Raw genomic sequence first — 17,715 nt, forward strand, 5'->3', positions numbered from 1 at the left:
CTTTGGCCTTCCTCTCCACCTTCTGCCTGGCAGTTCCAACCTCAACATTCTTCTAAACTATTATTGATGTATGCCCCAGTATCCCGTATTGACCAGCCGCCAACTGGGAGAGTGAATTTTTTTTTCAGACCCTTGTTTGAGAAATGACTCTTAGGAAGGTGAACATTTTGACTCCTTGTGTTCCTGACTTTCACTGAGGGCCTCCTGCAGGTTCAGTCCAGGACACAGCCTGCATTGTGGAGCCAAGAGAGCCAGGTGGATCTTGATTCATGAGGTCGGTTGGATTCACAGGAGACTTTTAAGAAAACTACTCTTTAACCTGATATGATACTGTATGTCATAGCAATATTACTCATTATCACGCAGATACACACATCTTAGCAGGGGCGGAGCTAGGTGGCAGAGGCCACACCTAGCATCTCTCTTGGGTCTGCATTTTTTGGGCAGTGACATATGCTACATATAAAAAAACAAAATCTTGATTTTGCAGTATAGAAATGTAGTTATTTAGTCTTGATAATATATTATGTTATTACTACTCTATGCAGTAATTTTTCTATGTTTATCTTTCACGGTATTTGTTCTAAGTTTTAATGCTCTGACTGTTTTTATGACAAAAAAGTATTCGGGCTCCGCCACTGCACCTTAGCTGTGTCGAGGGGTCAAAATAGCAGGCTGGAATGTATGAAGCGTCTTAGATTTTTTAAGAAATGGCCTCATGTTTAAAAAGGTGCAGACCTTTTCACTCCCACAAGAAAGATTTACACCATAAAACAAAAACTAATGATGGTTTGACAGATGCAACTTAAGAGTCATTTAATTCACTTGAGTTTGTGTGTTTTTCAGTTCAGTTTTTATTTTTCTGAATAATGCATGATTCATTGAGGGGAGACACTTCTGTGATTGGCTGAGAGCTAGAGTGAGTGAGAGAGAGTGAGAGCGAGAGTGAGAGAGGGAGAGAGAGAGAGTGAGATAGAGGATTCTCCGGTCATTCCTCCATGAGGTGAGACGCTCGGCAGCTGCAGGAGGAGCGAGAGCAGGCGAGACCCTGACAGAAAGTTTCTTCTGCGGGAGCAACTAGGTTTGTACCTCATTCTATCTAAAAAAAGACATTCTCAATTCATTCTGATGAAATGTTGTCTATGTTTTATTTAAGAACAAGTTTTGAATGACTTAGGGGAAAGCTTTTAAGAAGGAAAAGCTCTTAGCGTACATCGCTTGGATAGGTGTGGTAGTGTGGTAGCTGAAAGTGAAGGAAGAACCATCAACCACGATGGTCCTGTGATTTATTTGCAAGTACAAACCCAGTGGGGTGGAACATCATGGAGCATGAAATGACTTTACGACACTGATGTTTGTCGAGAGTGAGTTCCTTCTTCTCATTCTAGCCTTCAGCAGGATCATTATCATGTTGTAACATTTGGCTCTCATCTCCACTCAGAGGTCATTGTTCTCCTGGCCGTCACTTTGAAAATCCAATTTTCTTTCCATCGTGCTCTGTTTGGGCTGTTTGAAACCGATGCTGATCCGGTGCTGCTTCTGCATATCAGTGCTCACAGACTTCCATCAGTTCGGGTGTAACATGAGCTGGAGCGGACTCACATGGGATGGACCTGTTCTCCATCTCATCATTTAGCAGCTCTGACAAGTAGAAATCTGTGTCTGGTGTCAGATGCACAACACTTTCAGGCCTCTTCCGTCCGTAACGTCTCACGTTTCCTGGGTGAATAATTCACGCTGTCTTGTTCACAGTAATGAGTAACTTGGTATGTGAAAGCAGATGGAGCAGATTCCTGTTGACACCGTCAAACCAATGCCTTTTTTAGGAACAGCGTTGTGGTGTGGAAGCCAATTATGATGTTTGGTATTACTCATGAGAATGAAATGTTATCTTATATCATAAATAATTGCACCTTTATTAAGTTGTTATGGATTAAAAACTATCATGATTACAGCCATAGTAATTGTGTTTAAGGAGTATTTTAAAACCAATATTTAGTCGACCACATTCACAATAAATACATTCCAGCTACAGACCAAAGAGCGTCATTGAATTTCCAGTTTACAAACTGATTCCAACCCTGCGACCGTTGCAGTGCTTCAGTGGTGTTGTAGCACGAGTGGTCGAGGGCTTTAAAACAGCAGGCCATCACCAATAAACATGTCACAGGTTGTACATATTTGTAAGCACACTGGATCTGGCCTCGATCTTGGCATGCCTCAAAAGTACCTTGAAGAAAGAAACAAGTTGCTTTTAACTATTTTGAGTTTTTACAAAGCAGATTTCAGGCTAGGATTTGCTCAGTACAAGTGAAAATAAGCCAACAAAAACCCTAACCCAAAGGGCAATTTGTGGGCCCCATGTCACCCTTTGATGGCACTTATTCTCATGAAGACAGGGTAGAACACAGATTTTCCAAAACCCAAAGAAAGGAGAGTAAGAGAAAATTGAAAATAAAAATCAAGTGATGACATCATGTGTGATCATGAAATTACACTGTAAAAATGCTCAGAAAATGGCGGTTTGTTGCGTTTTATTTCATTTAAACCACATTCGATTTAAAGATTCTCGATGTGTCTCGTACATTTCAAAATCTACTTTCAATTCTGATGTATTTCAAGGAGCAAGACATACTCCTAAAATAGTCAACGGAAAACAATTAAGAAAAATTATTAAACGAAAAAGTTATGTGTCAGTTGCATCATAATCAACAAAAAACAATGCACAAGACTAAAATGTCAGAGACAACAATGTCAGTTTTAGCGATTTACTCTGACTCCAAAAGGGCCACATGAATACAGTCAAAGGGCTGCATTTGGCCCCTGGGCCGCACTTTGCCCAGGCACTTGGCACTTATTCAACTCTCATGAAGTCAGAGTAGAACTATAGAACTGCTAGAAATGATTCCACTTTTCATTTACACAATTCTAAATATTACTCCGTTTTTTTTTTTTCAAGAAATTAATTTTCCTCTTATTTGCCTCTTATATTCATGTAAGTTAGATTGGAAAAAAATGTGTTCTTTCTTTGTATTTTCATTAAAATGAAATAATAATAATAAACAAAGCAAAGACACCAGGGAATGATTCTTAGCATTCAATTTGCCTTTAGGTCTATGTAGGAAGAGCGCTTGGATTGGGTCTTTATTCACAGAATAAACATGTGGAGTGTTGGAAGGTCCGGGGCTCCATCTCAGCCGACTACGTCGAGGAGCCTGCTCACTACTGTAACGCTGATCCACTGTCATCATGATGCACTGTAACTAGAGGAGCGATGGAAAGAAAGAAGCAAGGTGGCTTTACTCACCAAGCCCATAATGTTTGTTCTAGATATACAGTATCACTGCGCGTGCATTAGCTGACTCACCTTCTCCAGGTCACGGCTGCCTCGCTGCTGTTATTTGACTCAATATCTGCTGTCATCTTCTCCTCGTCGCTCACGAAGCTGCCACCTTTATTGCATTCGGCTCCAAAAGCAGCTGACTATGAAGCACAATTCACTTGTATTTTGATAGCACGAATTAAATCACCAGCGCCGCCATGGTTGAGCGGCGAGATGACTTTTTAACGTGGTTTGGGAAAATGACCTGCCTTTTCTGACATTGCTCTCTATTGTCCCTGAAATCGCAGCAGGGTCGTGGTACGTGATTTTATTTAGCAGCATGCGGCGCGGTAACTGAGCATGAGGCTGTGAAGTGGCCATTTCTGAAGAGCGACATTGGGAACAACATTGGGAGACAGTTCTAGTGCTGTGCATAGGTTTATATTGTTCTGCTCTCCAGTTCTTGAACCCCCTCTTCGGTGATACTCTATGAGAGAACGATTTCCATCAGACGAGGAGAAAATACACAGATTAGTGGCGGTGTGTCGACTGGCTGCTGAACACTCGGTGAAGGTGAAAGGGTTGTGTCTTTGTGACGACCCCACTTTTGTGTTTGAATTATACTTAAGCAGTGTAACTGGTGTTTCTGTTGTCAGTGGGGATCAGAGCAGTCAGCAAGACACTTCCTGTCCTCTTCAGCATTTTCCTCTCTGACCACGTCTCATATGGACTTTGTTTTAAGGGGATTTGTGAGCTCATGCAGAGGACTGACTTCTTCAACTGGTCTGATTTAAAAAATATACTAGGGATTATTATAATTATATTGCTTGTTTTGCTTGACGGACGTAAGTGCTTTAATGGTAAAATTGTACAGTCAAAAAGATGTCCATGTGGGGTCTCCGTCGCCGTGGTCACCGTGCAGACGGTATTAAACTTGTGTGTAGCCTAGATGATTTGTCTGTCTGTAAGAAAAAGAACTCTTTCTTTCTGAATGTATTGTAATCCATCCAGATTCAGGAAGGCTCTGAAGCAATCTTCAATCCCTTCCAGACAGTGATAGACACTCCAGGTTGACTGAAGTCAGCCCCCTGCGTTGCATGTTGACATCTATGTAGACTTTAAATAAAGCACTAGACACGTTGAAGAAAATGAAGTGGGGTTGGTGCAAAGCCGTGGGCTGGCGCTCTTTATGGTTTTGATCTTACAGTACAGCACAGTGTACAGTGTCATTTGTTATGTACAGTATGAGCTTGACTCACGGTGCCACACTCCAAGATACTGACTGTACCACCAGCCTGATCTCCCCTCTGTCCTCATCGCATTCCGATATCCCTATTTGAATGGCAGAAAACATGAGTACTGTGAGTATGTGGCGCTATAGGAGAAAAAAAAAACAAAACTGAAAACATGACAAACTAAAACAGAACTTGTATGTGAGAAACCCAGTATCTTTACGGTTACAGCACACAATTACGATGATGCCAGTGTCACTGGTGTCATAGTGGTCAGGACTTGACCCTGGTGAGGTTTGGTCCATCGAATGAAGGCGATTCTCTTTTGTGGTGGCCAATACAGCAGTAAAATCTGGAGGTTGATTTACTGACTTGAGTGTTCACTGATGTGAGAGGAGCTTCTCCGCGGAGGTATGCACCGTCACCTCACTTGTGTAGCCTATGGACCATTTCATTCTGAATGTATAGTAGCTAAAGAGGTGTAGTCTTGTTGTTATCTGTGTTATGAGCTGGTGTTGATAGGACTGTGGCCAACAGACTCAGGAAAATGTCACCAAGGTTCATTTCAGCACGGCACTGTGTTGGCATGAAGATGACAGCCACACTTGCAGACAACAGATTTGCAATTGCGTCATGGTCCTGCCGCCGTCACCTCTCTGTGGAGTCTGGGGGTCATAAATCCTGCCATTAATGGAGGCGTCGGAGCATTTTCTTAGCCACACTGTTTTGACCAGTGGAGGCTGATCCAGAGGCACATTTCTTGCTTGGTCAGACACAAAGATAAAAGGAAGTTGGAGCTTGAGAACTTCTCTCTGGTTCTCCCAAAGCCTCAGGGCCATTCATCAGTTCGATTGCATGTGTGTGTTTAAATCCTGAACGTTCTCACTGCAAGAAGTGGGATTCTTACTGGTTTGAATGGGAATCTTTCACTTCCTCATTCCTCTTCCATGACTCCTACACCACCTCACCTGGGTGAATACTGAGAAACTTGAGGAACTGAAACGCCCCTGTCTGTCTCACTGACATTCATCCATGTCACATTTGAGCCAGCGGACATGAAGCAGGCTCATGTCAGTTGTCTGGCCCTCTCTCTTGTCTGTCCCAGCAGATCCAATGAAACGACAGTGAAGGAAGGAAAGCGCAATTTTCTGACGTTAAAAGTGCTGACAACCCCAAATCATCACTCTCCACCCACAGAGAGAGAGAGAGAGAGTCGAGCACGACTCCCACTTCCAGAATCTCATCTGTTACTCTGACTGCAGGTGCAACTGATGGATGCTGTCCAAGCTCTGCTGCTCCCCAGGTAACCGCACACCAGCTCTGTGTTGATGCAAATATGAATCACAGCGATTGCCTGTCCACACTTCATCTTTCCACTGAGCCTTAGCCATTTTGTCCTCGCTTCCACCGGCTTCTCTGGAGAGGTGGTTCTACCTTGAGCCTCTCCTAGATCAGTGTTTTTCAACCGATGTGTCGTGGCACACCGGTGTGTCAGCCGTGCCGTGGGAAATGATCCAGTTTCAACCAACTGGTCCGGAGCTCGAGGTGGACGATATGATGACATGAAATCATGAACAATTAGAAAGTGTTGATGATCTACCAACATGAGCAGATTACAGGGATTTGCTCTCATTCTTTCTATACACTATAGATCTATGCTGATGCGTTGACTTGTCCATCACTCGCAGCTGAGCTTGGTGCTCTTCTGCCCTCACACTCACAGCGGAGAGGCCGAACTTCCAGTTGTTTTTAAACCTGATGCGCCGCTAACTTTACCAAACACCTTCACGACAGAATGATGGCGTGTTCCTTGTCGGTCCCGCGACAGCTAACAGCTAGCATGCAGTCTCACTTCAAAACTTTATTGACACTTGTAGACCATCAAAGTTTGCTTCATGTTTTAAAAGTCGGCTGAGAACTGACTCCATGACCAAATAAATGCACTTCAAAATGTGATCAGATAAAGAGCCATTGTTGTTATGAAGCAGAGGCAAAGAATGTTTAACAGTCTGGACATTCCCTAAACTTGAATAAAATCATGTAAAAGAGTGAGGAAATCAAAGCTCAAAGTTATTTAAAATAAATAAATGAAACGTGACATATTTTTTGCCATATTGCCCCTTTCTGGAGAGACTTTTAAACAAATACATTTTTTGCTATTTACAGTATTTCTGCAAATAAGCGTCAAGCGTCAGTACCTACAATTTTACAAAAATTTAATAACTTTCGATGAAGCACAGTTGTGCTTTGCCCCAGGAAACTTGCAATTGGTTGCTTCAAGTTGACGTCAAAGACTCTCAAAAGCACATTGAGCTAGCATGCTAGCATTGAAAGCCAATAACAGGATGAAACTAGCATCGGCGTTATGGTGGAAAGGACATTTTACATATTGACCACCGTGAGACATTGAGGCTTTCAGCACGGCCACTAGGTGTCAATTGCAGCTTCACTTTGACAGATCATTTAAATCACACACTTTTGGAACACATCCGATGTGAGCGTAGACTGGACACCCTCCTCAGAAAACTCATTTTGGCAGCTTGTATCAGCAATTTCTCTCTCTTTTTCTTCACTCCAAGCTCTTCACCATAGGCAGGAGTAGGAATGGAGAGTCGCCCATGACCTGAGAGCTCTCAAAATTCCTCTCAGTACAATTTAAATATGCAGCCTCAACTTATTTTCCTTGGCCATTTGAGCAGAATTCAGGAGACTCACTCACTGATGCAGACCACCGTACCTCACAGTGCTACCAACCACGGTCAATGAAGTAAATGCACTCAAACAGCTGTGAGAAAAGAAGACCTTTTTCAAACCAACAGCTCAACAGTTATCACCCTTTAACTTTCTGTTTGGGTGGCTGACATTCCTCATCCCTCAGAAGCCTCCCAGGCAGCAGACAGACGCCACAGCGCTTCCGGCTGTCAGCAAGAATGACACAAATAACCAGGGGATGTGGTGCGACAGATTGTAGACGGGGCCTGATTCAGCTTGGCCTTTCCAGGGAGATAGACCTTTCCCTTTATGCAACCCATGGCCCTAAGAAGAGACTCCACTCATCAGCAGTTTTAAAATCTTCCACATTTTCATTAAACAGCGGTTTTATACTTTGAATATTAAAGCAAATATACCCTTGAAAAACCTCCTCCAATGTGCTGACTAAGACAATAGGCTCCTGACTTGCTTGCACAATCCAACCAGGCTTGGTTCCTGTACTTCGGTGCCGTTGTGTGTGTGTGTGTGTGTGTGTGTGTGCGAGCCCATCCATCTTTCCCTCATCGTTCCCATCCACCATTCATTTTTCCATGTCGCGCTGTTATGAACAGCAGTGGACTAATTAACAGGTGCCTGGTGGCAAGACTCATTCCTCAAACTGATAAGTGGTGAGAGGTTGAGGGGTGGCTGAGCTCACGACGCCAGGCAGGTTGTTGGCGCGGCGTTAATACAGAACATGCTGTTCTCTGGACTCGCGACACACTTTGAAAAGGTCAGCGGTCTTCAGCACTTGACTCGCACCACCGTGGCTCCTCATTTGCATTGAAAGAGAATAAAAGGACCGACTTCCTTCGACACCGGTGTGTGTGTGTGTGTGTGTGGAGTGGAACAAGTGAAACAGCGGGATATTGAATTGCCAGACTTTATCACCGTTACTGTTGCTCCCGACTGTCTGCCTGGCTAATTATGACTCAGGATATCAGAGGAGCCGGCCGGGCGCCTGCTAAGCCGCTAGTCAAGTGTAAAGATGAGAGGCCACACAATGCTAAAAATAACCCACAAACAGGAGGCTGTTGGGAACAAGAAAAGCCCTGTATATTTATTTTCACTTTGGTGTATCATTGGCAGATTGGTGTGACTTGAACTTGAATTCACCTCCGCCACTGACTCGAGGTTCATCAACCACGCAGCCACGAAATTCCTTTACTTGTCTGACAGTTTCTGTGCCACTCTTTAGCCTTTATGGACCTTAGTTCTCAGGTGCAAAAGGAATATCTTGTTGAGGATCAGGCGAAGATGGAGTCTGTATCTGCACAAAGTCACTTCCATACTCATGGGTCTACTATTCTTTACGTTACATTGATACCAGGTGCCAGAGTGAATACATTTTTGAAATGCTGGCTCAGTTTCTCTGCCATTAGAGTTGAGCTTTTTGAACACAAAGACGTCATGTTCCATTGTTGAGCTTTTATTTTTTTTTTTGTTTCTTGTCTGTGGTATTTTTTGTGTTTCCTGTTCCAGTCTTTGTGTCTGTCATTTTGTCGCTTTTCCATTGTAGAAGTGACTACCGACGTGCCACTGTCCCCGCCTCTACCTTTCACTATACATATTGGCCCTAATGGAAGACCACATAGGAGCCGTTCCAGGGCCGGCTGTGTGGTTCTTGAATTTGTAACAGTAAAGCAGCGTTTTGGACGCAGCTGGGGCCAATCGGTTCTGTCATGGTGGCTCAACTGGCAAGATTCAAAAGATGATAGTTGCAGGGTCAGAGAGGACTCGGACCAGCGAGAGTACATTGAAACAAGTGACTTTAATGTGCAAGAAACAAATAATGAACCAAAAACTTTGCCACCAACCTGGAGCAGAGGGACGAAACAAGCAGGGATAGGGAAACACCTGAAAACAGAGAATAGGCGAATAAATGCAAGCCAAACAAACTGGGAGAACCAAAGCCACCCAAAACAAGTGAAGATGCTCGGTGGTGAAAAACACACACGCACGGAAAAAAAACAGGAAGAACAGAAAATGTGAGCACCAAAACACTCACCCAAGGTAAACCAACGACATGTAGTAAACACAACACGTACAGTGGACCCACCAACAGGAACCAGGTGACAACTCTTTGCTCAGACTGCTTCCTTGACTAAGAGGGGGGATGGATGGAATCGATGTGTTTTTCATTAGTTGGTCAGTGACTTAGTGTCACTGTCATTTATAGTGAAGTTGTAATATATAATACATGTATAATATAAACACTTCCTGTTGGCGGAACCCACTCGTTTTTTTACTTGTTTACAGCATTAAAAATGATCTTTCACAGCTTGGTGACTGAGTGACAGTCTGAGTGTGTTACTTGGGGATGTTTGGATGGGAACACTCCAAGGTGAGTGAGACGTGGTCCTCATCTCCCAGAGGTGACAGATTCATCTGACCAGACTTCCTCCAACCACTGGACAAAATTAGGAAAATCATCAATGAAGCTGAAATCGATAGTCCAGAGCTGCAAACTGCTGCCGCCGTCCTCCAAACGCTCTTTTAAACATAAAGGAAATCACCACTTGCACGACACTGGTTTGCTTCTCCATCTCCCTCGGGTTCCCCGGTGACCTTCCGTCCACAGGTCTGATTCATCTTCATGAGGTGTCAGTAGGGGAGGGTCAATTTGATTTTGGCAAGCTGGAGGACGACTGGAAACCTTTACTGTCACTTACTGTTGCTTCTGGAGTCTAACTATCCTGCAGAAGTGAGGATATAAATAAACCACATCCAGCAGCAGGTCCATTTCTCCTTTCACCTCAGAAAGCTTGGTGGCACCGAGGCGTTTTGAGAAGCATGATGCTGGATTTAAAACTATTTGTTTGGTTTTTGTTGTTTTGTTGGTGTTAGTGATTTTGAGTGTTCCAGATAGTTACGGTATACCTCTCTGCTTTTATCCAATTCCAAGAATACCAGTGGTTTTAGAGCATTGACTCTTTCTCGAGGATGGGATTTCATTGAGTGAGGGAAAGACAGAGCCAAAGATCGATAGATCAAGTAGTCTATTGTTCTGTTGTGGTGTTGTCAAAGCAAAATTAATCTGACTACTGCATACTCCCTTAAAAAGTTACTTTACTGATTACATCAATTTCAAAGTAACTAAGATTTTGAGGTTGCATTTTCATAGTTCGAAAACAGTGTCCAGGCCATGTGTGGGGTCGGCAATTCTTTTCCAGCATAATATCAGCTGTGAGAATGTAGAGTGTTTTTTATTTTTATTTTGACATGCAGTATTCACACATTCGACCTAAAACCACACACAAAAACAATGACATGACTCACGTGTCCCGCACATGCCATTCTCCAAGACGCAGCAGAAGAAGGCAGAGATAAATATTTTGCTTCCAGAAACGCATAGTGACTGGGATTAGTAACTTTAATCCCATTACTGACTTGGAAATAGTAAATCTCTTTACTGAACAAAGTAACTAGATAAGAGTAACGCGTTGTTTAGTCATGCGTTACTCTTATCTAACCAGTACTTTTATAATGTTTACTGGCATCTCTGGTGGTGAAAAAGGCAAAGCTCTCCATTTTGCCTTCCACTCTCACCTGTGGCCACGAGCTCTGGGTGGTGACTGATCGTAGCTAAGCGCACACACTGAGGTTCGCCCACCAAGATAGGGGGAGAAACCATCTAATTCTCTGTCTTATGTTGCGGTGACACGCTGCCCACCGCATCAGAATATACCGTGGCGGAGGAACATGCTTCAATTGAATCTAAAGGCAGAAGTCCATGGCAGTGAGGATGTGGTGGAGGTGTGAATTGACTGAATTGGTGTTGGAAAGTGGGTGGCTGGATGACAAAGCCCATTTTCCCCCAAAAATGTTCCATGGAAGACCAGCCAGTTTATCCTCTGCAGGAGCTTTGCTCTTGTCCCGTACATGATAAAGCTTTGGTGCCGGTGCTTGTGTGTGTGTGTGTGTGCTTGAGTGAAGTGTCTGGTGTGAAAGTTGTTTGAGGAAGACTGAGGAGTGTCCGCTTCACTTCCCATCTCCCGGGATGTCTTGCTGAGGCAAAGTATCCTGAAGGGGAAATGAAGTGGGCGAGACCTCTTTCAAGTTGAGGGGGGCACAGACTATGAAGGTGTGTGTGTGTGTGAGGCTGATGGAAGGTGATGGTGGGAGTGCGGGACTTAACGAAGGGGAAAATAAGCTGAGCCATCTCTGCCTGTCCTGACTCTGCCTCTCACTCTGACTCACTCGCTGCTTTAAGAAGACCATCTGGAAAGCTGGGAATTAATTCCACCTGCTGGACAATCATTCATGCGGCCCATTATTTTTGGAATCACAATCAATACCACAGAAAGTCTGGTAATGATGGGATGGATGATGTTGAACAAAATGATAGATTTACCAATCTCCAAGTGCCGAAAAGCTCCCGCACCTTTAAGCCCAATCACCATCTGTCGATTCCATTAATCATCCTTTCCCTGTGATGAATGGCGGAGGGATAATAGGCGCCGCTAAATATACGCAGAGCGGCTGCTGATGAGCTTTTACCTTTTTAGCCGCTTCACAAAAATGGAACATTAACGCTGCGTGGGCTTAAATCCATTATGTCCCTTTTTATCTGCTTCAAACTCCTGTAGCTGGAGGTGTGCGTGCGAGAGACTCTGCGTGCTCCGCTCACTATTGATCATTTATTTGTCCTGCTACTTCATGTTTTTCTACCACTTGTACTCAACATAATGGGTCTGGGGTGCCATCAAAGACAGGAGGTCAAAGGACAGAATTCAGTTTGACTTTCAACCCATGTTCTCCCCATGTTTACATGAGTCCGACACCATACAGAAAGACTATCAATTGACTGTGTCTGTGAAGTGTTCCATTGTCCTGAGATGGACCGGTGAGCGTTCCGGGGTGTCCCCCACCCCTTGTCCTCTGTACACCTGGGTCAGGAGTCTGTTCCCAAGGCCCCCATGAAAGGATAAGGGTGAGACATGGAAAGGATGATCTTTAAACTCCAACTGAAAGAAGAGATGCTATGAACACTTGGAGAAAATGAACGATTTTTGAAACTTCAATTGAGACAGGAGTAAATTGGTAATGCATGAGACTGAAGGACTCATGGTTAAAGTAACAGTCGCAACCTTTCTTCTGTTGTTGCTAATTTTCTTTTCTTGTCTTGTCTATTATTATGTCTTATTATTATTTTATATTGTGTGGTTTTATATGTACAGGAAAGTATACTGTCTTTGAAATGTCCGTTGTCACTTATATATTTACTTATATATTTGAAAAGCTTAATAGAAATTGTAGTATGAAAAAAAGGACAAGGATGAGATGATGTCACCTGTAACTGGTGTGCGAGAACTACCATAGAGGGGTCAACACGTAGGGGATTAGGAGGGACGTAACTGCTAAAGCAGTGGGGAGAACCTTGACCTGCCACATCACAGCACTGTTGCTCCTGTTGTGTCCGTTGAAAGAGTTTCTCGGCCTCTGACCTCATGACTTCCCATCTAGTCTGACACACACTGTGAGAGTGTGTGTGTGTGTGTGCGCTCCTTCCGTCCTGGCTTCACCTCCCAGGTCTGACTCAGCCACCTCCCCGAGACAGCAGCTGATGAAGCAGCAGATAGAAAAGCTCTGACCTGACAGTGACAGCGGTTTGTGGGTGGAGGACAGGGAGGATGGCGAGAGCGTTCATCCATGATCATGCAGAGGCAGAGGAGTCCAGCCTCAGAGGCTGCTAATTCATCTCCACCGCCTCGCCGTCCACTTCATCTATCAATCTTTACCCGCCATTACGGTCTCCCTCTGCACGCACTGGGTCCAATTCATCACAGGAGATGTCTCTCTTCAGATCCTGATGGTGTTTCCTCAGTCATTTGAAACCACCGGATGAGAGGCAATAGTGGATTATTCACGAGGAGCCTCTTCGTCTTGATGAAAAGGGTCAGCAGTCAGACAAATGGCAGGTGACCTGACAAGCAGGGTGATGTCACACTGTGTCAGTGTTGGACATCATGTGTTCATTAGCGCTAATGTGCTTGTAATGACACCATAATCATCTGCCTAATTCAGTGTCTTCACAGGAGATACAGCCTCTGCAGGTGGAAGGGAAGGCTTCAGGAAAACACCTTTGGTTTATTTGAGTTTTAATCCTTTTCCCTTTTTTTTTAATAGAGTTTATTTTTATTTGAAGGCAGTAGATTTTGAACTGGTTTTACATTTCTGTTTTTCTGTCAGCCTCAATATGTAGTATTAGTATTGCTGCACTATAAAAGTAACTGGTTGCCTGGGTAAGTTCACATATGTGTGAAGCACTGTCAGTACTTCCAACTGGAAAACACTAGCTTCTCCACCAAACCCTGTGGGTTTAGCTGTTGCAGTGTCGCAAATCGTCGGCCAAAGTTACTGGCCTTGTCTGGATACAGTAGAAGCTACGCCTCGATGAATCTGCGCTCTGTTTTCAACTAGAAAACCTGCCTGGTGAAGAGGAAACACAAATTCACTGCAGCGTATTTTATCGATTCAAAACGTCTTACTGTTCATGTTCAGGGAAGCCATCTCAGATTGCATTCCTGGGATGGTGAGTCTTCAGCTTGGAACATATTCCAGAATTTCCCAGCTGTCTGACTGGATCACCAATAGCCAATCATGATCACTCATGTGATGTATTGTCCCTCCCTCCTGCGGAGTGACAGGTCCCAGAGTGCTGTCTGTGACAGCGTGCTACTGAAGGAAATTAGTTACCAATATTCCCAACACTGGTCTTGATAAACATTTTTCGCTATTCTAACTCTAAAATGCCATGAAAAGGGAGAATTGAAAAAAAAATATTGAAACAAATTTGCATATTTAAAATAAGCTTTCACCCCTGCTGTTTTATTATTAAGTTTCTCTGTGCAATGTCCAGGTGTTTTCAGTTGGTGTGCGGACTTGAAACTAAATCTTCTGTGTGGCTTTGAGTTAAAAAATAAATAAATAAATAAAAGATGACACAAGCCCTCTGAAAAAATCATTTTTTCGACAGCAACTTTCAACTGTTGCTGCCATAATGGCGGCTACACTACATGAGCACGATGCCCCAGTTCTCGTCTTTCATGTAGGGGATTGAAAAACCTTTCGAGGAGAGTTTTAAGAACACGTCACATCCTGTTGGTGGCACAGTCTGCTATATTTGACCCTTAAATTCATTAGTCATGTGCCAGGTTGGTACACCCAAAATGTCCAGTAGATTGGGAACATTGACACAATGAATTCATCACAAACTAAAGTGAGATGCAGCATTTGCCTTTTTGAGACAGTGTTTACAACAATATTCATACGTAGTTGACTAATGTTAAGGCAGTGGGTGATTCATCGACTGCCTTAACATTAGTCTACTAGTGAGACGAATATACTTTGTACTCTATAATAAGTTTTTTTCATGAAAAAAAAAGTATTTTGTACTGACATTCATGCAAAATCAAAACCAAAGTTTACATATATATTAGATTTAGACTTAGACTTAGACTGTCTTTATTGTCATTGCACAAAATCATATCACTATATTATGGCAACGAAATTTCGGTCTGAGGCCTCCGGTTTCCAAAAACAAAACTATATGGAACATGAATAAATCTCACAAGGCATCAATCAAATGACATTGTTCAGTCACCATCATCTTTAACTTAAGTGCCATCTTGGGATGAATTGCTCGGTTGTGTACATGGCATTAAACTCCGCTGTGCCGTGGCCACCCCTCACTGGCAGATCAGTCTGCCGCTGCTCACCTGATGTCTGTTTTATTTCAGATTGATGAAGAGGCGATGCAGCGGCTCCATCTGAAGAACCAGGCGGCCGGCCCCTCAGGTGCGTCGGGTCCTCTCAGCGCTTTAAGAGCTTCCCTGTAGACGGCCCGCTGTCCCGACTGGACGAGCCATCTCTGTGACAGACAACACACTCACCTTTGTTGGAAGCTGTCCGTCTCCTCTCCTGCACCTATTTTTACTTGTCAAAAGAGACGTTTTTTGCGTTCCCACCGGACACCTCTGACCCACTTATCCCCCCTCGTACGCTCAGGCGGAAGAGAAAGAGAAACAGCTCCATATTTAGCAACGTTAGCCTGCTAACTGTGGGAGACACTGACATACTCAGAAAGTGACTGTGATCCCCAGACCATGTGACGCATCCTGTCTGCTCTGACTTACGTGAAATTAACAGCCCTGATAATTACCCTCAAAATAAAGCGCCCCGAGGGGGTCACGTCAGATACTTGAGATTTCCACAGCTGCATGAAAATTTAAAAGGTGTGCGTGCGCTTGATGACACGTTGTCGTCCTGGATTAGAGGCAGAGTTATCAGGGTCGCGGCGGTAAGACTGACCTAGATCTAAAAACCACACCAGCCTCTGTGTGAGCACCGCCCCCCCCCGCCCCAAATGAACACCCTCTCCTCCTTCTCCACTCCACCGCCCGACATCCAAACCATCCAGTCGGTGTGCAAGCCCTGCCTCCGGGCCCCGTGGAGGATGAACGATGGGCCCACGCTCGACTACGAGTTGCTGCTGTCCCCAGCCGGCTCCTCCCTCCCCGGCGGCAGCGGTGGGGGCAGCAGCAGCCCCCCTCTGGCTTTGGTCGGGGTGGACACGGAGCAGCGCACGGCCTTGGCTTTCGTAGGCCTCCTCATGCTCTTCCTGGTCTTCCTGCTGGTCAGGTGCTTCAGGATCCTGCTGGACCCCTACAGCCGAATGCCTGCATCATCCTGGACTGACCACAAGGAGGGGCTGGAGAGGGGTCAGTTTGATTATGCCCTGGTGTAGAGGGAGAGGGGGAGGAATGGTGGCCCGCATTAAATGTGGACTTCTTTCCTTTCGTCGCTGGGTTCTTCCTCCTGGTCTAAGTTTGAGGGGACCACCCCTCACGCAGGAGTCGGACCCACCACGGACGGACATGAGGTGGACTGCTGCCTTAACTGGATCGTGTTTCATCATTGTGTTCCAAAGGTTTGAGACTTACATCATGAACTTGGACAAGTGTAGTTTGCGCAGAAGCAGATATCCCTTTAATGGATTTCACCAGTGTTGGGGTAGTGACTTACAGAAGTAGCTTGTAAAAATACATGCCGTTTCAGACCCCCCAACACAGCATTTATTTCCACTCAAGGGAAGTACAGATCATGTTCTAAATGTCTATTAATGTCAATGGTATAAATGTATTTGATTTCATTTATGGCTGATTTTATTTTTCAGGTATTTCTGTTTTGTTTGGGTTTTTTTTTTTACCCTCCCTGTAGTGTCCTCCCCATCTTGCACTGCGGTGTAAACTCTGAAGCTGCGTCCAAAACTAAAAATACCAAGAATTGGTATCCGCACAAACCACGATCACACTCCCGTAATTTGACATATGGCAAAGCTAAAATGAAGAAACTGAAGTGGACATAATGCTGCTTCATTATTTATCAGCGAGTTCAGTGAGCACATGAGTTTAACCTCATCTTAAATGCTGAAGCATTTTGGTTTTTTGTTTCGTGAACACCATGCTCACACCTTCACGGGACTCGAGCTTCATCCACTCTGTTTCGTCCTAAAGCGACATCAGGATTTTAGGGTGCGGATGTTGTCGCGCGGTCACACCCTGGAAGCAAGAAGCCATATTTACGAGACGTAACCTCCCTGAACTAGTTTAGTATATTACTTTAGCAGCAACCTTTAGACAACAGAATGCTTTATTTTTCTATTATTGACTCACGTTTGAGAGTCTCCTTTTTGCTATCTTGATGTTCCAGAGTGTAGATTTTAGCTCCCTTCGCCCCTTTTTTTCTGTTTTTTATCTACTCAGTTTTGGACTGTTTGTTATCAATACACTGTGAGTCTTAGATGAGAGTAGTTTCTGCAAGAAGACGAATTAAAATCAGTGAAATAATGATGAGTGACGTTGTGTTTTTATCAATGGTGGGACTTTAATGGGTTAGTTACGATTAATTAATTACAACAAAAAATAATAATTTTATTTTATTTAATGCAACAGTTTGCTCTCCAGACAACAGGGAACCTTTGTACGTGCAGGAGTTCCTGGTCCACTGATCACACTGATGCACAAGACACGTGGCAGCTAGGATGATAACAACAACAACAAACATGGAGGAATCCCTGAACAGAAGCAAACAAAAGCATCTGTTTGCTTTTGTTCAGGGAGGTTTTTCGCTACACAATGACCAGGGTTTCCACTGCTCTGAATGTACTTTACATTCTTATAAAATTGAAATTCTTATACAAATATTTTCAAGACATTAAAAGAGCTTTAGTTTAAATAAGGCGATATAAAAACTGGAATATAGCCACCATCGTGGTTTATTGTGCTATTGTCAAACTGATGCAAAAGGAACAATATCTTGATGTTTAAATGTATGTGTGGGTCCATCAATTGATTCAGTAATATACCAAATTAATTCAAACTGAAAAATGTGGCTTCTTGTGACAAA

The 17,715-nt window shown here is 43.9% G+C and overlaps 1 protein-coding gene across 3 annotated transcripts; it reads left to right on the forward strand.

The window, feature by feature from the left end:
• The first annotated feature begins 991 nt into the window (after window positions 1–991).
• Window positions 992–17,139, forward strand: LOC128752745 (cortexin-1-like). Of its 3 annotated transcripts, none has more exons than XM_053854326.1 (3): window positions 992–1,081; window positions 5,663–5,857; window positions 15,048–17,139. In XM_053854326.1, exon 3 carries the CDS (start codon window positions 15,674–15,676, stop codon window positions 16,052–16,054), a length of 381 nt encoding a protein of 126 aa, XP_053710301.1. In that variant the 5' UTR covers window positions 992–1,081; window positions 5,663–5,857; window positions 15,048–15,673; the 3' UTR covers window positions 16,055–17,139. The 3 variants fall into 3 exon arrangements, with proteins under 3 accessions (XP_053710301.1, XP_053710302.1, XP_053710303.1); XM_053854327.1 differs by having other exon boundaries at window positions 994–1,081; window positions 5,817–5,857; XM_053854328.1 differs by lacking the exon at window positions 5,663–5,857 and having other exon boundaries at window positions 1,039–1,081.
• The last annotated feature ends 576 nt before the right edge of the window (window positions 17,140–17,715 follow it).

Source organism: Synchiropus splendidus, chromosome 1 (genome assembly GCF_027744825.2).
Source record: "Synchiropus splendidus isolate RoL2022-P1 chromosome 1, RoL_Sspl_1.0, whole genome shotgun sequence".
Lineage (NCBI taxonomy): Eukaryota > Metazoa > Chordata > Actinopteri > Syngnathiformes > Callionymidae > Synchiropus > Synchiropus splendidus.